The following is a 13,020-nucleotide window of genomic DNA, read 5'->3' on the forward strand; positions in this document are numbered from 1 at the left end:
TCTTTTAAAAATAATAAAAAATAAGTTAGACATGTTTTTAAAGCAAACTTTATAGTTTTATAAGAAAATTTTCATTGTGGTGTCTCTTAGTGATGCAAAGCACTGGATTGTTCACCTCCGTTTCTTTCTCTAAATGACATCTAGCTGAACTTCTGGATGAAAATGAAGAAATACGTAGTCCTGTGAATTTCCCCTGGGAGAGACTCACTCCATTTCAGAGACTTATCTTGGTAAGATGTGCTGTGAGCAAACAGTGATATTCTCCATGTTTTGAGCACTTTATCATTAACTTAAACCATTCAAATTTAAAATTTTCTAAGCAAAATCTGTGGGTTTTACAAGTAATGTTCATGTTAGAGGGACGCACTCACACTCTGATCGGGTGACACTCCTGGCCCCCCTCTGTCTCCGCACACTCCCCCCCAGAGGAGGAGGACTTGGAAAGCAGGTGCATGTGAGGGATGAAGGAAAGTGGTTGCTCAGCTCCTTCACCCCATCCCTTCAGGGGTCCGCCTCCTGAAGACAGCATACCTGCACTCTGCTCACCACGCCATCCGCAGTCCAGGCACAGACCCGGCCTGTGAGGGCTCCGTATCGGGAAGCACATCCATCCTCCCGCTGTTAATTAAGGTGATATGTTACCTGACTCCTCCTGCTTCACAATCACCGGGGGGGGGGGGGGGGGGGGAGGGACTGGGGATGCAAATGGGTGTCATTCATGAGCCCCTTAAAACATCTAAAGCTTAGCATGTGCTAAGCATTTTGCAGACATTATTTTATTTAATCCTCATAATAATCTCAGGGGAGAGCTATGATTATTTCCCCCACATCACAGAATTAGAGGGCCAAGGCTTAGAAATTGCCTAATGGCTGTGATGCCTGGGTGCCTCAGTCGGTTGAGTGTCTGCCTTTGGCTCAGGTCCTGATCTCAGGGTCCTGGGATTGAGTCCCACGTGTGGGCTCTCTGCTCATTGGGGAGTCTGCTTCTCCTTCTGCCTCTCACCCTGCTCCCACTTGTGCATGCTCGCTGTCTCAAATAAATAAATCTTGAAAGAACAAAAGGAAAGGAAAGGAAAGGAAAGGAAAGGAAAGGAAAGGAAAGGAAAGGAAAGGAAAGGAAAGGAAAGGAAAGGAGGGAAAGGTGAGGGGAGAGGGAAGGGCAGGAAGAAAGAAAACGAAAGAAAAGAAAGGAAAGGAAAGGAAGAAAGGATAAAAAGGAAGAAAGGAAAGAAAAAGAAAAGAAATCTTGAAAGAACAAAAGGAAAGGAAAGGAAGGGAGGGAGAGAAAGGGGAGGGGGAGAGGGAAGGGCAGGAAGAAAGAAAACGAAGAAAGGAAAAGGAAAGGAAAGGAAGAAAGGATAAAAAGGGAAAAAAGGAAGGAGGAAGGAAGGAAAGAAAGAAGAAAAGAAAAGAAAAGAGAAGAAAGAAAGAAAGAAAGAAATGAAAGAAAGAAAGAAAGGAGAAAGGGAAGAAACACTACTAACAGGGCCAGGATTGAAACCCAGAACATTTGTAAGACCTGGTTCCTGTCAGTAACACTACTTTTCCCAGGGAGACCTCCTCGATTCATCCTCACCTGGAAAACTTTTTATTTCTGCATCTGCCATCCAGCTTAGGGATGGAGAAACCCCTCTGTCTCCCCTATCGGCCCTGACTTAGTACAAACACCAGCCCAGACAGGCGGTCACGCTTCAATTTCTGCCTTAAATTTTATATTTGTACACTTTAAAATTCACCCCAGAATTGCATCTGGCGTACAGACATTTCAGTTTGTTTTGTTTCTAGAACAGTTTAAGTATAATTTGTCACCAAACAAATGGGTTCAAACCTCTGGAGGTCTGTCTTAAAAGACTTCAGAGTCTTCGAGTAAAGAGAACGAAGATATCACACACGACTTAAAAGCTCCGTGTAAAGTTATCTTCTATTTTTTTATTTATCATTTAATCCTAATATCCTCTTTTAATTCTAAATGAGAAATTTTAATTCTGAGAAATTCAATGGCATGAAGTACATTCACAGTCTTGTGCTCCCACCACCTCTATTTCCAGAACTTTCTTATCCTCCCGAACAGATGCTCTGCACCTGCTAACCGGTAACTCCCCATTCCTTCCTCCCACTAGACACTGGCAGACACCATCCTACTTTCTGTCTCCAGTTGCCGATTCCAGGGACCTTGTGGCAGTGCAGTCACGCAACATATGTCTTTTCGAGTCTGGCTACTTGCCCTCAGCGTAATGTGTTCAGAGCTCATCCGTGTGGTGGCAGGTGGCAGGGTCTCATTCCTGCCCGAGGCTGAGGACGCGCCACATCATCTTTATCCGTTCATCTGTCCATGCACATGTGGGCTGCTCCCTCTGATGGGGTGACACTCCTGGGCCCCTCTGTCCCCGCACACCCAACCCCCCAGAGGAGGAGGACTTGGAAAGCGGGTGCATGTGAGGGATGGAGGAGAGCGGTGTCGGGGAGTAACCGCTGCGAACGTGGGTGCCCAAGTTTGGTTTGCATTGCTTTTTCTTTGAGCCAAAATTTGCTCATTGAGAGATTTCACCAAAAAGCCCACATTTCTAGCTTTCGTTGAAAAAGTAAAGGCTCAGGCAGTGCTGGCTGGGTCCACAGGCAGCGGCAGCAGCTAGAGCTGAGCGGCGTCTGCCCCGAGGACCGCCGCGCCGCGGTCGTGAGTCACTGCAGGGATCACCTCCTCGCACCGACCATTAGCCGCCAGCACGCGCCAACCCGCTTCTCTGATTCATGTTACCCACCTGGCAGTGTAGACAGCCTGCTACCCCCACTCTACCTGCGGATTACTGACCCGTCACGACACGAGCATACGTTTCCGCTGTAGGAGCTGACAGGTGCCGTGAACACCGCGCGGTCCGTGTAGCGCAGCCCGAGCTGCGGAAAACGGGGGCAGGCGCCGCGATGTTCGTGTGTGCGCAGGGAACGTCGGTAAGGAGCCGCAAGAAACAATAGAGGTTTGCCCGAAAATAGGACCTCCATTTCCCAATTTCTCGTTCTTTGGATTATTTGAACTGTACGTGGCCAGTATGTGTTCCCCTGACAGCAAAATTAACCTTTTAAAGCCTGTGCTACCTTACCTCTCCCCAGTAAGGTCCAGAAGATTCTCGTTTGTCAGCTAGAAACTTCATGAGTGTAGCGATCCTATTTTCCAAGCCCACCATCAGAAGACATGATCTGATAAAGGGTCAAGTACACATACAAAGAAATTGAGTTAGAATATTTGAAACTGAGTGTGGCCTGTAAGAGTCGGAAATTGAGATTGCCACACAAGACAGTCAGTTAGATTGTCTTAGAAAGAAACCTCCACCTGGGGCAAGAGGGTATCAGAGCTGCACGAGAGCAAGGACTCAGTCCAGTCCACGCCCTGCTCCCCATCATGACCGCATCATGGGAAAGATAAGGGCAGGGGGAGGGGACATGAGGAAAATTTCCAGAACTATCCATAGCTGCTTAGAAAGGAGCTGGCAGAACTGAGTTTAGCACAACCCCATTTCTTCCAGTCTTGCTTTCTCTCCCACCCCCCGGTGTTAAAACTTACTGTACCACTTTATTGGTCAATGAAGTAAGGGAGGAACAGCAGCATGATGGTGACAGCTGGTCACACTCACATCTGTGACTCAGGGTGATGTGTTGGGACCATACCTGACCATCTGTTGTCCTCGGCTGATTCGAGCACTTTCACTAAGTGGGCGCAGTGGGCGAGCTCTGCTCTTAGACCTCACGTGCTTTGTGCACTGCCGATTTTCATCTACAAATACATGCATTTAAGTCAAATAAAATCAAGATTAATTTTTCCAAGGAATAACAGAAAAGAGCAGAATTTGACATAATGATCACATGTATTATGTTAAACAGTGCAATTGCCAATATTTGACAGTTTTTGACCTGAAAAAATGGCAGTGTCCTATGGTTCAACCCAGGGCATCCGCACACCTTTCAGCCTTAAATGATGGGGTCTCTGACTCTGAGGACAGAATTCATGGTCATTTTATAAACAGCATGTAAGTAGTTTGTATGAAACAGTTGTCATGGAAAAGGTCTTTCCTCCTCCAGGATTTGCAATGATTTCTTTCAATGGACCCTGACCCTCTGCTTACTGTAAACACGTACACGGTTTCCAAAATCTTTCAGCCCTTCCAGAGTTCTTTCTGTATACGCACTCCATTTGTGATGCCGTTTATCTTTGTGTTATTCCTGGAGGAGTTAGTAGCCTTCTGGTTGTGCCATCCTGATTTTCACCCTCTCCAGACACATCCAGCAGAGCAGGAAGAGGCCCACGGGAAAGTTTTCCTTGCAGAATCAGGGACCATAACTGGGATTTTTACATCCAAGGCAAGACCTCTGTCAGAGTGTGAGAGGGACGGAGGCACAGGGTGGCCCTGGCTCCGAGGAGGGACCACAAGCCGTGGTGGCTGCTCTCTCCATGACACGTGCCCAGCACGAAGAGCAGCGTAAAACTCCGACCACGCGGATCGTGAACACTTCTTTGCTTTGTTCCATTTTACGATCGGGACCATTCCCTTGCGTGGTTTTTAAAGTTACCTTCTCTTCTGTGCTTTCTTGTTTAGATAAAAATTCTTCAACCAGAACATTTGAGGAATTCAGTAAAACGGTTTATAACTGAAAAAATGGGCAATGAATACATTCTCAGAACTGGAATTAATTTGAAAGAATCGTATAAGGAATCCAGTGCCAGAACTCCACTGATACTTCTCCACTCCCCTGGTGAGAGGCCGCCTCCGTACCTAGTGAGAGGTGTAGACAAGTAGGTTCTGTGTCTGGTATTTCTGTGTTGAAAACATTTTTCTATTCTTAGTTAAGTATTCTGGGAAAGGGACTGATTAAAACTTTATAATAAGACTGAATATTTCTGAAAATATAAAAGAATAAAGAAGAATAAAATTTCCCGGATTCATAAGCATGGAAAAACTTATCTTTGCTAATTTTCTGTGCAGAAAATCTCTCTTAAACATGTATTATTGATCTGAAAGTTGGGATGGCCCTTGAATTTATTAACTGTTTTAATCTGTTGGTTCATGAAAACATAATACATAACAAGCCATCAGAATTTGGCCCTGCCAACCCAGCCCTTGTGTCCCTCAAAACTCCAAATGCTTTTTCCTTTCTCTTTGCCCCCACAGACCCTAAGCAAAGTATTTTCAGTTATCTTCTGTTCTTTGTCATCTCTAAATCAAATATGTCTTCACAATTCACCTATTCAAACTTTGATTCTATTAGGCACAAAATCTTTCTGAAAGTGCATCCACACAGAGGCTTCCTCCTCTGTAACCTTTTATGTAAAGCAGCCACTCTGCACCTGACGCACTCATAGTAGCTACTGTCCATTTTCTGAAGACATAGCCCAGAATGGCTGCCAGGGCTCTAGCCCTCATGTCCACATTCTAAACAATAGAATGGAAGAAAGGAAGTATGAAACAAGTTAACAGAGCTTGATCTTGATCTCAGCTCAGGTCTTGATCTCGGGGTTGTGGGTTCAAGCCCTGCATTGGGCTGCACGCTGGGTGTGGAGCCTACATTCAGTCAGTCACTGTGTTTTCAAGAGGGAATAAAATGAGTTTATAATTGTGTGTGCGTTTCCATGTTGCTGTGCAGGGACTGACCTCACCAACACTGTCCTGAAATTTGCACGAGAGTTAAAAGGAGGAACAAGTCATGTGACCATTGTTTCCCTGGGCCGCGGCCAGGCCACGAAGGCAGAGGAGCTCATCACGAAGGCCCTCCCCAAAGCCTCACAGTGGGTCTTCCTGCAGAACTGTCACCTCGCAGCGTCATTTATGCCAAGGCTGTGCACTATCATCGAGTCGTAAGAGCTTTACGTGATTTGTAAGGGATCAGATTAATGATCAGAATGGTGAGGTGAGACAGAACGGCCACGTTTAAGCGATGATAAAGTAATGTGCCGGGCCACTCGGGAAGTTAAGCTTTCTTGTGCAGGTTCTCTCTTCTCCAGGATCTTTAAAACTCTGCTAAGAAATACCTCGGTTTTTTAGGGAAAAAAGCCTCTCTGGTTTTTACTCTCCATTGCCTACATCACTTCCTTCCTGTCCTTCTCAGGCCTTCCCTCTCCGCAGATGAACCCACCACGGCCACACTTCCGTCCGGGTGTGTGGATCTAAACCATAGTCTTTCATATTCTGCATGATTCTGAACGGCAGAACGTAGTGGCTCACATCCCTCCTTCCAGTGGTGATTTATTTTACGGCCTGTAGTTTGTACTTACTCTGACTTTCTTGGGCTCAGTCCACTTCTCTAGGCTGTCTCTCCCAAAGACTTGCTCACTCAGACAGAAACTTCCAGAGGCTCAGCCTTCTTGTTGGCAGCAATAGTTGCAAGTCGATTGCTGTAACTTTGAAGAATTAGCAATGTTTTAATTTTTTAATAGATTTTATTTATTTGAGAGAGAGCATGCACGCACGAGCGGGGGTGGGGGGCAGAGATGGAGGGAGAGAGGGAAATAATCCCAAGCAGGGCTCCATCTCACGACCCTGAGATCACGACCTGAGCCGGAACCAAGAGACTGACGCTTGACCGACTGAGCCACCCAAGCACCCCAGCAACGTTTTAAGTTAGTAAAGTTGTAACCGGTTGTGTTCTGGAGTTTTCTCTCCCACTTTGCATTTCTGTTGCTTCCCGGCTGCAGGTGGTGCTGGACTTTGAACGTGTACTCAGGTCAGGGCCGCATCGTCTTCACGCTGTTATTTGGATGTCGTGAGCATCCGCAAGGAAACAGCCAAGAAGCAACTGCCCTGACTTAAAGTTCTAAAAACCTCGTTTGCATCATTCATTCTATTCTCAGACTCCTATGCCTTTAGCAAATTAAAAAGTATTTGGTAATTTCTCTTTCACATTTACTTCATCACTGAAGAGAACCAGAAGATGAAGTTTGCCTTGTTGTATGATTTCGATAGTTGTTAACTTTGGAAGACGACACAAGAACTTCTACCAGGTCCTTCAGTCATTGTTCATTCAAAAACTATTTCTAGGGCACCTGCCTATTTGCCAGGAATCATTCTAGAGACTCAGGACACGGTATGGACCAGACAGACATTGTATCAGCCTTCCAGAACATATTAAGATAGAGAGCAACAGTGGAATGGCAGATAGCCATGTATCATTCTAAAAAAAGAAATTGGAGGAACATTCTTCAGAACAGAATTTCAGAGACTTAATTAGTAAGAGTAATTAACAATGTGTAAAAAAAAAAAACCTATATAATCAGAGTGTAATTAAGAGAAATTCATCCTTCTTTATCAAATCAAGCCAGTAAGTGTTAAGACCATCACCCAGCAGCCTACTGTGGGAGAGAGACACATGAAGCAAATTTCTTACGTTTAAGAGTTAGGGGAATATGTTCACAACATATTGCTAAGACAAAAAACAGCAGGCTACCAAACAGTATGTGCCACATAATATTTTTATTTAAAGAAAAAGAGAGAGAAGGGCGCCTGGGGGGCTCAGTCAGTTGAATGTCCAACTAGTGATTTCGGCTCAGGCTGTGATCTCAGAATTGTGAGATGGAGCCCCCTGTCGGGCTTCACTCTGGGTGCGGAATCGGCTTGAGATTCTCTCTCCCTCCCTCTGCCTCACCCCCCTACTCGTGCTCTCTCTCTTTCTCTAAAATAAATAAATCTTTAAAAAAAAGAGAGAAGAGAGATAGAAAAGGAAAAAGATGTACTTACACCTAGTTACTAGGATTTTAGATTATTTTTGTTTTCCCGCTTAATTCTGAATTTGGTTTTGTTGTTGTTGTGTTGGGTTTTTTGGTTTGTTTGCTTTCATTGTTTTGGTTTGTTTTGTACACTTTACAAAAATAATTTCAGACATGAAGAAAAGCTGCAAGAATAGCACGAAGGTTCTCCTACACCCTTCACCTCTGTTTCCCGCAGTTAACATTGGCCGGGTCGTGCCTTTCCTGTTTGTACATATGTATGTAACTTTTTGAATCACTGAAAGTAAACTGCAGACATGATGCCCCTTGACCCCCCTACAAACTTCAGTGTGCTTATCAATTGTCTAACCCACATATCTAGCCTATTGGCCCAATAATCACTTTTACTGCAGAAACAGAAAGACAAAGTTCTGATCCAGGTTCTAACTCAGGATTTCTCATTTCATTCAGCTGTCATGTCTCTTAAATCCTCTTTATTCCAGAATTGTTCCTCAGTCTTTGTCTTTCATAACTTGGACATTTTTGAAAAGCACGAGCCAGTTACTTTGTCAAATGTCCCTCCGTTTGGGTTTGTCCGCTATTTTCCCGTGGTTCGATGAGGGCTGGGCAGTGTGGCAGGAACGCCACAGAGGACACGTTGTGTCCTTCTCGGTGCGTCGTACCCAGAGGCACACGATGTCCGTCTGTCCCACTACTGGTGATAATAACTTCACTCATTGACCCAAGTGGCATCCTCCCCCTGTAGGGTTTTCAGACCATGATACATCTCAACCTCTCGCCTGCTGGTCGTACAGCCCCTGAGAATGTTTGACTGGATTAGGACTCAATTATTTGCCATATGGTGACTTTCTAACTCCTCAGTTCCTTCTAAATTTATCGACTGATGTTCTGCCCTATGGAGAGGCTTCCCGCCCACCCTTAATCATCGGTTTGTTTGTATCAGTCGCGGATTCCTGTTCCGTTCGGTGGAGTATCAGCTGTGACCACCGGCACTTACTTCCATGTCCGCTTGTTCCAGATTTGACCTGTGGAACACTGCATTTTGTTCTTAATTTGTCATTTTTCCAAGGTTCTTTGCCATGAGCATATATCACTTTTGTGCTTATAGGTGGAAAAACTGCTTTTTAAAACAGAATTACTGGGTCTTATGCAAATTTCTGCACAGCATGAAAGGCCACGGTGGGCTGATAGGGCCTGTAGGGTGATTATGGAAACGAGCTCTAGGTCACTTTAGACACTGAGATTCTGCGATTCCTAAAATATGTGGGTTTGGCTTAAATTTTTTACACTAGGGGCGCCTGGGTTGTTGAGTCGGTGAAGCATCTGCCCTCAGCTCAGGTCCTGATCCCGGGGTCCTGGGTTCAAACCCCGAGGTGGGCTCCCTGCTCAGCAGGGAGTCTGCTTCTCCATCTCTCCAGCTTGTGCTCTCTCACTCTCTCTCTCTCAAATAAATAAAATCTTTTTAAAAAATTTTTACACTAAAAAATTTTTAAATTTTTGTTTTGCAGATTTAATAGCCCATATGTGACAATTGACCCTGAGTTCAGGCTATGGTTAAGCTCAGAATTGGACAGTACCTTCCCAATCCCTCTTCTTCAGAAGAGTTTGAAGGTAAGGACAGAGTAGAACAGATTTGATGTTGACTGAGGAGCACTAAGTGTAAATTTTCTTGCACTCATAAATCGGAATTACGAAGGGAGTCCTGACTCTAGCACGCTGACCTACTCTGCGTGGCCCCGCACGGTGGGCCGGGAAGGGTGCTAGCACAGTAGGCGAGATCCCTGCTTTCAATTCACAGCTTGACGGACGTTTTCTCAAACCAGGATGCTTAGACTTCCAACAGTTATAAACCAGAATGTCTGATCTGTGTGCTTTTCTCACCCTTCTTCTCTGGCCTTTTCCTGTCTCTGCTCCCCCAACCAGCCCACAGCATATTCTCTGGAAAGGCTCTGGCAGGAAGCACGTTGAAAGCAGGTGTTGGGGACAGGGGACCGAAGGGTGATAGGGAGGGACAGAGAGCTTCCAGGAACATTTCACCTCAAGCAGGTCCATTGCTCTAATTAGCAAAATACAGCTTCACTTCAGATATTAGCAACTTCTTCCCCAAGATAACGCTTTCTCTCTCTCTTCCTGCCCTCTCCCACTGCCCCCGCCCCTCCGGCCTCCCCCTGCATACATCGTTCCTCATGGGGCTGTGCAGAGTTTTGCTTTTGGAGACATGAGCAGGAGTCTCCAAAGAATCAGCCATGAGCCTCAGGGAGCGAAACTCTGTGAACATTCTTTCATGTCTGCAGTCAGGCCTCTCAGCAAGCATTGCGGGCAGTTCGCATTAACGGATACTGAAAGGTAAATGTGCCTTGGAAGGTAGAGAACGTCTGCTCTACGAGGCGCTTCTCACAGTCACCCAGCCACGTTCTCAGGGTGATAAGACTCGGAGCCATTTGGTTAACACTCCAGGGATTGTGAAAACCCAGGTACCTCTTCCTCTTTCCCCAGAATCTCTCTGTGCTCCAGAGCAAACGTTTCTCTGTCTCTCGGTCTCTGTCTCTGGAAGGAGGGGCTGCAGTGTAAGCCATTTTACATCAGCACCAAGTTTCATCCCCGCTGTACACGCGCTCAGGCTGCATCTGGGCCTCCCGCCGTCACCCTGTGAGGATCAGAGCATGGGGGAGCACCGTGAGCTCTGATCCTGGGTCCAGAGACATCCGGTTCATGTACACACACATCCATGTGTTGTATATACAGACCCACACGGATCTGCATATCCGCAAGGTTTTTATATGTGTGTGTGTGTACGTGTGTGTGTGTGTCTATGCGTAATGTACAAGGAAGGGAACACTTCAAACCTTTTACAACTTTGGAGTTAACAGCCACACTCTTTAAAAAGCCCCCTCCAACTGAGTCTCTCCCCCCTTCACCTCTGCCCCTCCTCACTGTAATTCTCCTGGTTAGGAAGTCAACCTAAGGGATTTTTAATGCAAGCAGAGCACTTGGGTAGTACCCCAAGTTTATTGTTCTTTTGAATCTCGGTGCTGACGAAATGCTTCTGTAGGCTCCACTGATTCTGTCTCCTGGGCTTGGGCTCCCCCCACCGCCTTTGCCCCCTCCGCACCTCCCCCCCACGACCTGCTGCCTCGCTGAGGCCAAGCGGCCCCCGTTCTGTCACAGCTTCGCAGCCACCACTGACAGTTTTGACGACAGTAGCTCTTCACTGTCAAACCTTCCAGAATGCTGTGCTTCCAGAACACTAGACTTCGAGCAAACAGGAGTGCTTTTAATGACAATGTTAAACTTTTCATTTTAAGATCTGAATTGGAACAGTAGGAAATCTGGTACAATCCTTTAACAGAAATTTTCAAATGAGAAAATAACACAAGAGTTTTTATTTGCCACAGACTCTTGCAAACAGTTACACTCTTAGCCCGCTCTCTGCGCAGTGCAACGCAGGTGTCCCCTGGATCAGCACCTCTGCTCACCTGGTATTTACTCGTCTCTGTTTTACAGATCGCGGTGGAAAATCCCCAAGGGCTGAAAAGTAACTTACTTCAGACCTTTGGATATGGTGGGAGCGGAGAAGTAACAGAAGAGATACTTGAAAAACCTGACTGTGGGCCGTCATGGAAAAAACTTTTATTCAGCTTATGTGTTTTCAACGCTGTGATCAATGAAAGAAAAAATTACGGAATATTGGGCTGGAATATTGCTTATAAATTTAGTTCTTCGGACTTGGGGGTAAGTGTGATATCTTCCAAATAACCAATAATAAATAAATCACAATAGGATACAAACTGCCTAGTGTCCGTCCACACAGATACTAAGTATTTTCATGGCATTAAGAAAATGAACTCTGTGACCAGTAACAAGGGCTAATGAGGAGAAGCATGGACCAGGAAGCCAGCTTTTCTGGAAACAGATCACAGCCCCCCACCTACGGATGTATAAGCATTTAATCTGGTGGGCGAGCTAACAAGCTCTCAGGCTCTCGGGCTCTTCGTTCCCTTGGCCAAAAAAAGAAAAAAAAGCAGGATGGGCGAAGGGAGGGCGGACGCCAGTACCTACTTCAAAGGGCTTCTAAGAGGCAGATTGGTTAAGATGGGCAAGACTCTCAGGACAGCGCCTGACACAGAGAAACCCCTGCAACCGTGTCTGCAGTTTCTATCATATTTATTTAAAGTAAGAGAGCTTGCACTGACCCACTGTGGGGGAGGGGGACGTAGCTTACTAGTCTTTCTTTACTATTCTCTATCTAGAACCTTCTACTTGCTTGACATTGCCGGGTGTTTTTTTATGGCTCAAGTAAACAGGTGGTAACACCTGCTGTAACTTCCCCCAGGTTAGAGCAGACATCAAAACACTTTCTGGGCAACATCTTGATCCTGCCTCTGGGTATCTGCCCCCCAGACCCACCCCTTCTAGGGCCTCCGGAGGCTCTTCGGCTTTCATGAGCGGCTGTCACAGCTCTCTGCGCGCTCAGCTGCCTGTCCGAGTACGTGCGAGCGCACGCGGGTGCCCCCAACCAGAGCGTGACATGAAACAGCCACTCCGGGTGTTCGTCAGGGAATCTGAGCCCAGGCACACTTTGTCCCAACCCCACGCAGAGCATAATCACAAGGCTAACAATATACTGGGGGGGAATACCTGTAGCGTGTATGATGCAAATGGCCAATATGCTGATTATATGAAAATCTTTTATAAATTAAGAGAAAGAGAAATACCCCAATAGGCAAAGGACATGGTTAGGCAATTTGCAGTGTAAATAAAAAAGGCAATAAGATTATGAAAATGTATTCCATTTCATTAGTAATTGTGATGTTAATTTTATGTGTCAGCTTGACTGGCCCACAAGATCCCCAGGTATTTTGGTCAAGCATTATTTTGAGGATGCCTGTGAGGGTATTTTCTGGAAATTCATATTCAAATTAATAGACTCTCTCTAATGTGGTGGGCCTCGTCCAATCAGTTGAAGGACTGACCAGAACTAAAAGGAAATCTCCTGCCTGAATGCTTCGAACTGGAACATTGGCTTTTTCCGGCCTTTGGACTTGAGCTGAAACATTGGCTCTTTCTGGGTCTTGAGCCTGCCGGCCTTCAGGCAGGAAGCACACCATCAGCTCTCCTGGGTCTCCTGCTGTAAAACGCAGGTCTTGACATTTGTTAGCCTCCATAATTACATGAGCCAAGTCCTAATAGTAAGCTATGTACATCATACTGGTTCTCTGGAGAAGCCTGACGAATACAGTAATCAAGGAAACGCTCATTAAAATCTCGTTAAAATGAGATACCACCTTTCACTACCGCAGTGGCTGAAGCAA

At 45.8% G+C, this 13,020-nt stretch overlaps 1 protein-coding gene across 1 annotated transcript in view; it reads left to right on the top strand.

Annotated features, from left to right (window-relative positions):
• Positions 1 to 13,020, top strand: part of DNAH14 (dynein axonemal heavy chain 14) — a 363,900-nt gene that overhangs the window by 310,198 nt on the left and 40,682 nt on the right. The window contains exons 74-78 of the mRNA XM_034667630.1: positions 145 to 230; positions 4,587 to 4,743; positions 5,632 to 5,842; positions 9,217 to 9,319; positions 11,213 to 11,440. Coding sequence (XP_034523521.1) covers positions 145 to 230; positions 4,587 to 4,743; positions 5,632 to 5,842; positions 9,217 to 9,319; positions 11,213 to 11,440 — 785 coding nt within the window. The remainder of the gene's footprint in view (positions 1 to 144; positions 231 to 4,586; positions 4,744 to 5,631; positions 5,843 to 9,216; positions 9,320 to 11,212; positions 11,441 to 13,020) is intronic.

Source organism: Ailuropoda melanoleuca, chromosome 8, assembly GCF_002007445.2.
Source record: "Ailuropoda melanoleuca isolate Jingjing chromosome 8, ASM200744v2, whole genome shotgun sequence".
NCBI lineage: Eukaryota > Metazoa > Chordata > Mammalia > Carnivora > Ursidae > Ailuropoda > Ailuropoda melanoleuca.